The following is a 12,016-nucleotide window of genomic DNA, read 5'->3' as shown; positions in this document are numbered from 1 at the left end:
AAGGTGCATTCCCTTCCCAAGAGTCACTGGGCTTATTGCGAAGGTTTGATATCTGCACAGGACAGTTGCATGTTCTCCTGTCTATACACACACACACGACCCTGAATTGCACAAATTTGTTGTGGTATTGGATAATCGGTTTTCCTGTCCCCACTTGCTGCCTCGGGACAGCTGTCAGTGTCTTTGCAATATATGGCTTGTGGTTTTAGGGTTTGACAGTTAACAGTCACACAGGCAGGGCCCCCCCCACTCCTCCTCGTGTCAGCACAGTTACTGCTACTGCAAGTCAGAGCAGCTCTCCGCACGGACTTAACCCCCTCCTGTCCAGCCATACCCTGCGTCCTCTCTCCCTCCAGTCTGTTCAAAAGAACACAACATAAGAATTAGGAACAGGAGTAGGCCATCTAGCCCCTCGAGCCTGCTCCGCCATTCAACAAGATCATGGCGGATCTGGCCGTGGACTCAGCTCCACTTACCCGCCCGCGCCCCGTAACCCTTAATTCCCTTATTGGTTAAAAAAAATCTGTCTGTGACTTGAACACATTCAATGAGCTAGCCTCAACTGCTTCCTTGGGCAGAGAATTCCACAGATTCACAACCCTCTGGGAGAAGAAATTCCTTCTCAACTCGGTTTTAAATTGGCCAGAGCGACCAAGGACTCAAGGGACACTGGCCTCAAGAACATAACACAAGAAATAGGAGCAGGAGTCGGCCATTCGGCCCCTCGAGACTGCTCCGCCATTTAATCCGATCATGGCTGATCCGATCATGGACTCAGCTCCACTTCCCTGCCCGCCCCCTTATCCCCTTATCGGTTAAGAAACTGTCTATCTCTGTCTTAAATATATTCAATGTCCCGGCTTCCACAGCTCTCAGGCAGCAAATTCCACAGATTTACAACCACCTGAGAGAAAAAAATTCCTCCTCATCTCAGTTTTAAATGGGCGGCCCCCTATTCTAAGACCATGCCCCCTAGTTCTAGTCTCCCCCATCAGTGGAAACATCCTCTCTGCATCCACCTTGTCAAACCCCCTCATAATCTGATACGTTTCGATAAGATCACCTCTCATTCTTCTGAACTCCAATGAGTAGAGGCCCAACCTCCTCAACCTTTCCTCATAAGTCAACCCCCTCATCTCCAGAATCAACTGAGTGAACCTTCTCTGAACTGCCTCCAAAGCAAGTATATCCTTTTGTAAATATGGAAACCAAAACTGCACGCAGTACTCCAGGTGTGGCCTCACCAATACCCTGTATAACTGGAGCAAGACTTCCCTGCTTTTATACTCCATCCCCCTTTGCAATAAAGGCCAAGATACCATTGGCCTTCCTGATCACTTGCTGTACCTGCATACTATCCTTTTGTGTTTCATGCACAAGTACCCCCAGGTCCCGCTGTACTGCAGCACTTTGCAATCTTTCTCCATTTAAATAACAACTTGCTCTTTGGTAGAAAATAATCAAAGTGCATGACCTCACACTTTCCAACATTATACTCCATCTGACAAATTTTTGCCCACTCACTGAGCCTGTCTGTGTCCTTTTGCAGATTTTTTGTGTGTCCTCCTTACACATTGCTTTTCCTCCCATCTTTGGGAATTAGTGTGTGACTGATTTGGCTTTGCTCCATTTAATCCTTGGGCAGGGTCAGCGTACAGTTTACCAGAAATCGATCCAATTCAATATCACAACTTGGTACCTTGGAATTTCAGGTCGCGAACAGAGAGTCCAGCATCAGAGCCATCACGGGGGTGTTCATGTTTGTATTTAAATGGAGCAAACTTGAAATTTAGCACAAAGGCCTTCAATGGAAATACTGGCCCAATCCTTCTCCCCTCTTTCCCCCCCCCCCCCCCCCCAGACTATATTGCCAACTCATTCAGGAGGTAGGGTTAAAATGGTTACTGGCTATCCCCCTTACCCACCCCCAATAGGTGCACAATACTATCCCACCAAAAGCAATGTGATCCTGACCAGGTGGATTTTTTTTTTTTGTGATGTTGGTTGAAGGGTAATTCTGGCCCCCAGGGAGATCTGCCCACTTCTCTTCCTCCAATTGTGCCAGTGGGATCTTTTACATACGCCCAAGGGCAGGACAGTGCAGCGCTCCCTCAGTACCACCCCTCCGACAGCACAGCACGGTGCTCCCTCAGTACTGCCCCTCCAGTACCATCTTCTGGCACAGAGAGGTCTGGGACTGGAGGTGGAGAGAGATGGGGCAGGGGGAGGCTAGGGCAATGGAGGGATTGGAACAGGAGGATGGAGAATTTAAAAACAAGGTGTTGCCAGACTGGCAGCCAGTGTTGGTTAACTAGAGGTGCCCCCAACCCAAAACATGGAGCGGCTCACTCACTGAACGATTGGAGGTCAGTGTCCGATTATTTCCTTCTGCAGATCCCAAACTCCCAGGAGTTCACTGGGTTGGGAAGGCAAGCAAGTGTGTCACACTATAGCAGCTGCAGCTCAACACTCCATCTCCAGCACTGCAGATGTTGGGAACACCCCAATCCATAGGGGTCAGAGGCCAGAATGAGACACTCCGGATCGCTGCACAGTTCTCAGCTCACTGAAGCGAAAGTTAGTGCTGGGCCAGAGAAACCTGGTGTCAGGAACACTGCAACACTCCCAGGGCAGGTATGGCACAGGGTTAGATACAGAGTAAAGCTCCCTCTGCACTGTCCCATCAAACACTCCCAGGGCAGGTACAGCACAGGGTTAGATACAGAGTAAAGCTCCCTCTGCACTGTCCCATCAAACACTCCCAGGGCAGGTACAGGGGGTTAGATACAGAGTAAATGTATGGTGCATATACACTGTCACATCACACATCAGGCACATTGTCACACATCACAATGTAACCCCACTTTTCATTTTTTTTTTAAAAAGGAGAAAACAGGGAATTATAGACCGGTCAGCCTGACATCAGTAGTGGGCAAAATGATGGAATCAATTATTAAGGATGTCATAACAGCACATTTGGAAAGTGGTGACATGATAGGTCCAAGTCAGCATGGATTTGTGAAAGGGAATCATGCTTGACAAATCTTCTAGAATTTTTTGAGGATGTTTCCAGTAGAGTGGACAAGGGAAGAACCAGTTGATGTGGTGTATTTGGACTTTCAGAAGGCTTAAAGTGCAAAGTTAAAGCACATGGGATTGGGGGTAGTGTGCTGACGTGGATTGAGAACTGGTTGGCAGACAGGAAGCAAAGAGTAGGAGTAAATGGGTACTTTTCAGAATGGCAGGCAGTGACTAGTGGGGTACCGCAAGGTTCTGTGCTGGGGCCCCAGCTGTTTACGTTGTACATTAATGATTTAGACGAGGGGATTAAATGCAGTATCTCCAAATTTGCAGATGACACGAAGTTGGGTGGCAGTGTGAGCTGCGAGGAGGATGCTATTAGGCTGCAGAGTGACTTGGATAGGTTAGGTGAGTGGGCAAATGCATGGCAGATAAAGTATAATGTGGATAAATGTGAGGTTATTCACTTTGGTGGTAAAAAGTGAGACTATTATCTGAATGGAAACAGATTAGGAAAAGGGGAGGTGCAACGAGACCTGGTGTCATGGTACATCAGTCATTGAAGGTTGGCATGCAGGTACAGCAGGCGGTTAAGAAAGCAAATGGCATGTTGGCCTTCATAGCGAGGGGATTGGAGTACAGGGACAGGGAGATGTTACTACAGTTGTACAGGGCCTTGGTGAGGCCACACCTGGAGTATTGTGTACAGTTTTGCTCTCCTAACTTGAGGAAGGACATTCTTGCTATTGAGGGAGTGCAGCGAAGGTTCACCAGACTGATTCCCGGGATGGTGGGACTGGCATATCAAGAAAGACTGGATCAACTGGGCTTGTATTCACTGGAGTTCAGAAGAATGAGGGGATCTCTCAGAAACATTTAAAATTCTGACGGGTTTAGACAGGTTAGATGCAGGAAGAATGTTCCTGATGTTGGGGGGGGAAGTACAGAACCAGGGGTCACAGTCTAAGGATAAGGGGTAAGCCATTTAGGACCGAGATGAGGAGAAACTTCTTCACCCAGAGAGTGGTGAACCTGTGGAATTCTCTACCACAGAAAGTTGTTGAGGCCAATTCACTAAATATATTCAAAAAGGAGTTAGATGTAGTCCTTACTACTAGGGGGATCAAGGGGTATGGCAAGAAAGCAGGAATGGGGTACTGAAGTTGCATGTTCAGCCATGAACTCATTGAATGGTAGTGCTGGCTCGAATGGCCGAATGGTCTACTCCTGCACCTATTTTCTATGTTTAAAGCTCCCTCTCCACTGTCCCATCAAACACTCCCAGGGAAGGTATGGAGTGTGGGGGTTATGTTAGCTTCTCAGTAAAAGTGACTGAAGTTTGTAAAAAGTCAACAGGTTCGCTGAAATCCTTTAGGGAAGGAAAGCAACTGCCTTCATCCAGTCTGGCCGATATGTGACTCCAGTCCAATACCAAGTCTCTATCTTCTGAAGCGGCCTAGTAAGCCCCTTAGTATCAAACCTCTTTCCCTCAGGCAGCCCCCCAGGGTCGAGGAAGACTTGCTTCCACTCTTAACAAGAGTCCTTTGGTGGCTGAACAGTCCAATACGAGAACCACAGTCCCCATTACAGGTGGGATAGACAATGGTTGAGGGAAGGGGAGGGTGGGACTGGTTTGCCGCACGCTCCTTCCGCTGCCTGCGCTTGGTTTCTGCACGCTCTCGGCGACAAGACTCGAGGTGCTCAGCGCCCCTCCCGGATGCACTTCCTCCACTTAGGGCGGACTGGTCTTTGGCCCAGGGACTCCCAGGTGTCGGTGGGGGAATGTTGCACTTTATCAGGGAGGCTTTGAGGGCGGTCCCTTGTAACGTTTCCTCTGCCCACCTTTGGCTCGTTTGCCGTGAAGGAGTTCCGAGTAGAGCGCTTGCCTTGGGAGTCTCGTGTCAGGGGACATGCGGACAATGTGACCCTGCCCAGCGGAGCTGGTCGAGTGTGGTCAGTGCTTAGATGTTGGCCTGGTCGAGGACGCCAACGTTGGTGCGTCTGTCCTCCCAGGGGATTTGCAGGATCTTGCTGAGACATCGTTGGTGGTATTTCTCCAGTGACTTGGGAGATGCCTGCTGTACACAGTCCATGTCTCTAGTGTGTGGGGCAAGTACTGGGCAATCAGTGCCAGCCTTACTGGTGACATACACACCCCCCCCCACAATATGAATAACTCGATTAATGTATCCCATTCTCCCCCCCCGAACACCATCCTTGGAAGCTTGCTCTATATGCGGGCACGAGAGATTTCGAAGCTCAGTGACCCACGAGACAGGCACTACATCAAGGGGGTGGGGGAAGGAACACTCAACTAGCTGTGGCGTGCCATTATCGTGACAGTCAGAGGCACCCACTTCCGACTGTGCCCTTTCGCGTGATGAGCCTAACCACATCAGATGGCACAATCGGTTGGTGCCACTCAAGTCGAGGGAGAGGAGAGACTGGGTGAGTTCCCGCAAGAGGTTTCGCACAAGCCAACCAAGCCCACGCCTTAACCCCACGCTCCACCACAAGCATGCTAGCCTTCAGCTGCAGAGAAAACTGTGGGAGAGGGTGGGCGGGTCTGTTCTGGGAGCGACAGAATTGGAAAAGCACAAGAGGGCACAACACAGCAAGAGGCCATTCAGCACCATCGTTCCGTGCCAGTTTATGCACCAGACCAGCCTCCCCCCATCACTGTTAAACCCCCTCTATACTATTCACCTCGAGCCCTCCCTGTGGCAGCAAGTTCCACATTCTCACTGCTCTCTGGGTAAAGAAGTTTCCCTGAATTACCTGATTGGATCAGTGACTTCTCGTATTGATTAGAATGAGACAAGATTATTCGGAGACATTGAGTGCAAACATCTCAGTTTAAGGTGTACATTAAAATATCCCTATTTGGAAGAATAGCAGGGGAGTTATCCCCGGTGTCCTGGGGCCAATATTTATCCCTCAATCAATATAACAGATTATCTGGCTCCTAAGAAATAGGAGCAGGAGTCGGCCATTCGGCCCCTCGAGCCTGCTCCGCCATTGAATACGATCATGGCTGATCCGATCATGGACTCAGCTCCACTTCCCTGCCCACCCCCTTATCTGTTAAACTGTATCTCGGTCTTAAATATATTCAATGTCCCGGCTTCCACAGCTCTCTGAGGCAGCGAATTCCACAGATTTACAACCCTCAGAGAAGAAATTCCTCCTCATCGCAGTTTTAAATGGGCAGCCCCTTATTCTAAGACCATGCCCCCTAGTTCTAGTCTCCCCCATCAGTGAAAACATCCTCTCTGCATCCACCTTGTCAAGCCCCCTCAATCTTATACATTGCAATAAGATCACCTATTATCATATTGCTGTGCGTGGGAGCTTGCTGTGCACAAATTGGCTGCCGTGTTGCCAACATTACAACAGTGACTACACTTCAAAAAGTACTTAATTGGCTGTAAAGCACTGCGAGACATCCAGTGGTTGCAAAAGGCGCTATATAGACCCAAGTATTTTTCTTTCTGATGGCCTCCTAGTTTTGGTCTTGCCTGCAATTCTGCCCAGTCAAACCCTTTTCATTCTGGTGCACAACTGTGGGTAGACCACACTAAGGGAAGTACTGTGCACAGTTCTGGTCTTAATATTACCCCTCCCAAAAAAAAAGAAGAGGCACTGGAGATAGTGCAAAAGATTTAGCAGCTTGATACCAGAACAGATAGGCAGCAACTCATCAGGGGAAAAAAAAAAAGACAGGGAGGGAGAGGTGCTCTTCGAAAAACAGCAATGGTAAAGTTCTCCTCAGGGTTCGGACGACAAGATTTCTCGCGCAATCGTCACTGATCTGGTTGTCACCAGACTGCGGTTTGTGGGAGCTTGCTGTGCGCAAAAAAATAATCGGCTGCCGCGTTTCCAACAGTGACTGCACGCCAAAAAGTACTTCAGTGGTTGTAAAGCGCTTTGGGGGAAGTCGTCATGAAAGGCACTATATAAAAATGAAAGTGTTTGGCTCAACAGCGAGTAAGGAGGCCATTGGATGCTAATTAGGAGTGCCCCTCAGCCACTACAGCCAGCACCAGGGGCAGTCGCTCGACACGATCACAGGCTCAAAGTCCTGCTGTGGGGTGGGGGGACTTGTACCCACAGCCCCTCCCACCCCTCCCCAGACTCTGCCAGACCCAGAGCCTAACTGCTATGCAGGCTGATTGCTAGCCAGCGACTTCTGCTCAAAACGCTGGGGCGCGAAGGACCGCCACACTCACTGGCGATGCACACCAGAGTCAAATAGCCCGACACTCAGAACCCCTGCCCCCCCCCCCGCCCCACACTGGCAGTTCAGCACCAGAGCAACCAATGCACCCACCCTCCGATAACAGGGCACCTGCCACGCTAGCCCAGATTGAAATTGCATGGATATCACAGCTTTTTAAAAAATAAAACGCAGTAAAACCTCCCAGGGCTTGTCACAGGCTTGGGAAATCGAGGCGAAACCAGACATCTGAGCCACACGTGGATATACTGGGGAACAGGCGACCAAAGACTGGGTCAAAGAGGTGAATTTGAAGGAACATCTTTATAAAAAGGAATGGGGCAGAGGGGTTTACAGAGGGAATTCCAGAGCTAAGGGCCCAGGCAGCTGAAGGCACAGCCACCGATGGAAATTGGTCGGAGGGCGAGAAAGAGGCTAGAATTGGAGGAGAGCAGAGCTCTGGGAGGGTTGTAGGAGGTTACAGAGATAGGGAGGGGTGTGGGGGCTGGAGGAGGTTAGAGACAGGGAAGGGGTGCCGGGGCTAGAGGAGGTTACAGAGACAGAGAGGGGGTGCCGGGGCTTGAGGAGGTTACAGAGACAGGGAGGGGGTGTAGGGGCTGGAGGAGGTTACAGAAACAGGGAGGGGCAAGAGACAAGGGATTCGAACACGTGATGGGCCAATTTTAAAAACCGAGGCATTGCCAAACCAGGAGCCAATGTCAGCCAGCAAGCACAGAACCCAAGTAATGGATGGGAGGTTTAGAGTGGAGAACATTTTCTTCACCCAGAGGGTGGTGGGGGTCTGGGGTGGAACTCACAGCCTGAAAGGGCAGTAAAGGCAGAAACCCTCACCACATTTGGATGTGCAGCTTGAAGTGCCGTAACCTACAGGGCTACGGACCCAGAGCGGGAAAGTGAGATTAGGCTGGGTAGCTCTTGGTCGGCCAGCGTAGCAGACACAATGGGCCGAAATTGGCCTCCTTTAATGCCGTAAATTTCTACGTTTCACAGGGGTGATATGCACTCCATTTGCACATAGAAAAAATACCCCCACACCCATCTCCAACCTGCCGAAATCCCTATAAAACAAGTTAGAATGTGATTGAGAGAATGTGATTGTGGGGTTGATCGATTGTCGAGAGCTGGGTGATGGAGAGGAGCTCAAGGGCTCCTCCCAGTGGTGGTGATGATTAATGGCCATCACACACACCCATCCCACCGCCCATTCACCTAGCCCAGCACCACATCGCAGAGACCAAGAAGGATCCCATTGAGTCTCTCTGCAGTTAGCCAAACTCTCCACTAGTGGGCCATCAGGACTCAAGGCTGATTGGGCTGCCTTATCCCTCCACACTTTCAGCCCGTTACATTAGGAACAGGAGGCCATTCAGCCCCTCGAGCCCGTTACACCATTTAATGATAGTGGCCGATTTGTATCTCCGCCCTGGTTGGGAGTGGGGGGGGGGGGGGTAAAGTAGAGGAAGGAGCCCATACCCATTTAGTGCCCCCTCCCCCACCTAATGCCAGAGAGCACCAGGCCAACCTCAAACCGTGATGCACCTCACAGCAGAGCAGCAGGCGCACACATGTCTAGACTGGGATCAGTCACTCGGGTGAGGCACTTGGCAGCAATGAGACATTGTCATGAGTCAGAACCTCCGGGGGGGGGGGGGGGGGGGGAAGAAAATGAGCACTTCTTTGTAGAGCGAGCATTACATTGTGTAACAGAGCAGTGCCCCCACCCCCCCCCACCACCGCACTGGTGTATATCCTCAGAGAGAGAGAGAGAGAGAGGGGAGGATGAGGGGAAGGAGAGAGTGAGAGAGAGAGAGAGAGAGAGAGAGAGAGAGAGGAGGCAGAAATGGACAGACAGATGAGGGGAAGAGGGGAAGGAGAGAGAGAGAGAGAGAGACACACACACACACACAGAAGGGGAGGAGGTAAAGAGAGAGAGAGGCCACACCCAGGATTTCTCCCAGCTTTCTGCAAATTGTGGTCAAATTCCTGCAGCTGTGGTTCCAGGACAGGCAGAGGCCAGGCCTGGCTTCAGACAAGAGGGAATTGGAGGCAATATTACACCCCCATCCGCTTCCCTTCAAACCAATCTCACTCCCCTTCCTGTTTGCCACCTAACTGTTCTCCCAGGGGCCTGTTGAAGGGGAGGGGGATACTGCTGACATGTTCTGTGTGTTATACCCACAATGTCAGAGAGAGAGAGAGAGAGAGAGAGCGCGAGAGAGAGTTCTCTTAATCTAAAACATGGGCTATTTAACAAAAGGCTAAACACGTTTTTCAGCAGAAGGCAAACTTTCACATTCCAATGCACACTAAAATCACGCCACCGTGCAGATTGAACAAGGGGGGGCACTTTTGAGTTATAGAAACTTTCCTTCGACTTGTTGAGGCGTTCCCCGATTGCAGACAAAAATGAATGGAGATTGAAAACAAGTTTTTCAGTTCAAATTGCCCTCAAAAAAAATTAACGTTCAACCACAGGAAGCGAGATTTACTTAACTTTGTACAAGAAAAATATCCCCCCCCCGCCTCCTCTTCAACAAGGTCAGTTATTTAACGAGAGAGAGAGAGAGAGAGAGAGAGATTTTTCAACAGGGGGAAGGGAGCGAAGCACCAAGCTATGGAACAATTAACCAAAAAAAAAAAGTTTGCAAACTAAGAGCGCCCTGGAGGGAAAGATCCCTGTCCCACCCCCTCCCGGGAAGTGTGTGTGTGTGTAGCAGTAAACTCAAAGGAAAAAAGTTAACTTGTATTGTTAGAATTTGCAACAGTTTGGGTGGGGAGGTGGGTTGTTTAATTTCAACTCCCAAAAAGCTGGTCAATTTCACCCCGCCCCCACAAGTGGGTCAATTTCAACCCCCCACCCCAAAGTTTTTGGGCCAATTACACCCCCCCTAAAAAAAAGTTCGAGAGTCAATTTCAACTCGCAAAAAGTTTGGCAATTTCACCCACCCGCCGCAAAAAGTTAATTTCACCCCTCCCCCCGCAAAAGTTCGCCAAGTACACCGCCCCCCCCCAAAAAAAAAGTTTGTGCATCAATTTCAACTTCCAAAAAGTTTGACAATTTCACCCCCCCCCCCCCGCCCCAAAAAAAAATCACACACACACCATCCCCCCCATCTCCTCCCTCCCCTCAAAAAAGTGTTAAACTTTGGGAGGGGGAAGGGGAGGTGAAATTGACAATTACCACCGCCCCCCAAAAAGTTGTCTCAACTTCAACTCGCAAAAAGTTGGTCAATTTCACCCACCCCATTTCACCCCCAAAAATAGTCAAGTACATCCACCCCTCCTAAAAAGTTGGTCAATTTCACACACACGAAAAGTTTGTGGGTCAATTTCATACTCACAGGGGGGGAAAAAAAGTTTCTAAAAAGTTTAGGGAAGTTTTTCAAAGAGGCACAGAACGCTACAGATGTTGAAGTTTTTGGGAGGGAGGGGGTGAAGAGGAGAAGGGGGGGTTAAAAACTCACCGATCGACACCAGCTTGATGTTCTCCCGGTCCAAAAACTCGAGTCCCACCGACACATTCTCCAGCTGCATCTGCCTGAAGTTGGGACGCTGGTTGAATTTCCTGAACATCTTCTTCTGGCTGAGCACCTCCAGCAGGGCGATGAGCCTCAGCCCATCGCTCAGGTCAGTCTGCAGGTTGGCGATCCGCTTGTTCACGCACTTCAGGTGCTCGTTGCACCAGCGGGTGAAGGTGTTCTGCTGGATCTTCTTCCACGGGGCGTCCTCCGCCAGGTCCTTCTCGGTGGCCGGCATCTCGGCGTCCGCTGCTGCTGCTCCCGGAGCGCCGACTGCTGCTGGTCCTGGCGGCGCTGCACTCTGCCTCAACTGCGAGCTACTCATCGTTACAGCGGCTGTACACGGCCACCGCTTGTTCAGCTGGGAGGAGACACAGCTATTAATGGGTGGCTCTTAAAGGGCCCCTGCTCCCCGCCCCCACCTCTCCCTCCCTCCCACTCTCCCCCCTCCCCTCCCTCACCTCCCTCTCCCCTCTCTCACCTCCCCTCTCCCTCAATCCCACTCTCCCCCCTCCCCTCCCTCACCCCCTCCCTCCCTCTCTCCCCTCTATCTCCCCTCCCTCACCCCCCTCTCCCCTCCCTCTCCCTCCCTCCCACTCTCCCCCTCCCCTCCCTCACCCTCCCTCCCTCTCTCCCTCTATCTCCCTCCCTCACCCCCCTCTCCCCTCCCTCTCCCTCCCTCCCCCTCCCTCACCCCCTCTCCCCTCCCTCACCCCCCCCCTCTCCCCTCCCTCTCCCTCCCTCCCACTCTCCCCCCTCCCCTCCCTCCCTCACCCCCCTCTCCCCTCCCTCTCCCTCCCTCCCATTTCCCCCCCTCCCCTCCCTCACCCCCTCTCCCCTCTCTCACCTCCCCTCTCCCTCCCTCCCACTCTCCCCCCTCCCCTCCCTCACCCCCTCCCTCCCTCTCTCCCCTCTATCTCCCCTCCCTCACCCCCTCTCCCATCCCTCTCCCTCCCTCCCACTCTCCCCCCCTCCCTCACCCCCCTCTCCCCTCCCTCAACCCCTCTCCCCTCCCTCCCTCCCACTCTCCCCCCTCTCCCCTCCCTCCCCCCCTCTCCCCTCACTCTCCCTCCCTCACCCCCCTCTCCCCTCCCTCTCCCTCCCTCCCACTCTCCCCCCTCCCCTCCCTCACCCCCTCTCCCCTCCCCCTCCCTCTCCCTTCCCCCTCCCCTCCCTCCCTCCCACTCTCCCCCTCTCCCCTCCCTCATCCCCCTCTCCCCTCCCTCTCCCTCCCTCCCAC

At 51.8% G+C, this 12,016-nt stretch overlaps 1 protein-coding gene across 5 annotated transcripts in view; it reads right to left on the bottom strand.

Moving 5' to 3' along the window:
- LOC139251691 (filamin-A-like) overlaps positions 1–11,131 on the bottom strand; it is a 121,868-nt gene extending 110,737 nt beyond the window's left edge. For all 5 annotated transcript variants that reach the window (XM_070873258.1, XM_070873260.1, XM_070873259.1 and 2 more), the window contains exon 1: positions 10,723–11,131. In XM_070873258.1, coding sequence (XP_070729359.1) covers positions 10,723–11,101 — 379 coding nt within the window. In that variant the 5' untranslated portion in view covers positions 11,102–11,131. The remainder of the gene's footprint in view (positions 1–10,722) is intronic.
- Between the last annotated feature and the right edge of the window lie 885 nt (positions 11,132–12,016).

This window comes from Pristiophorus japonicus, unplaced genomic scaffold, assembly GCF_044704955.1.
Source record: "Pristiophorus japonicus isolate sPriJap1 unplaced genomic scaffold, sPriJap1.hap1 HAP1_SCAFFOLD_432, whole genome shotgun sequence".
Lineage (NCBI taxonomy): Eukaryota > Metazoa > Chordata > Chondrichthyes > Pristiophoridae > Pristiophorus > Pristiophorus japonicus.
This window is presented reverse-complemented; position numbering and strand designations above follow the sequence as displayed.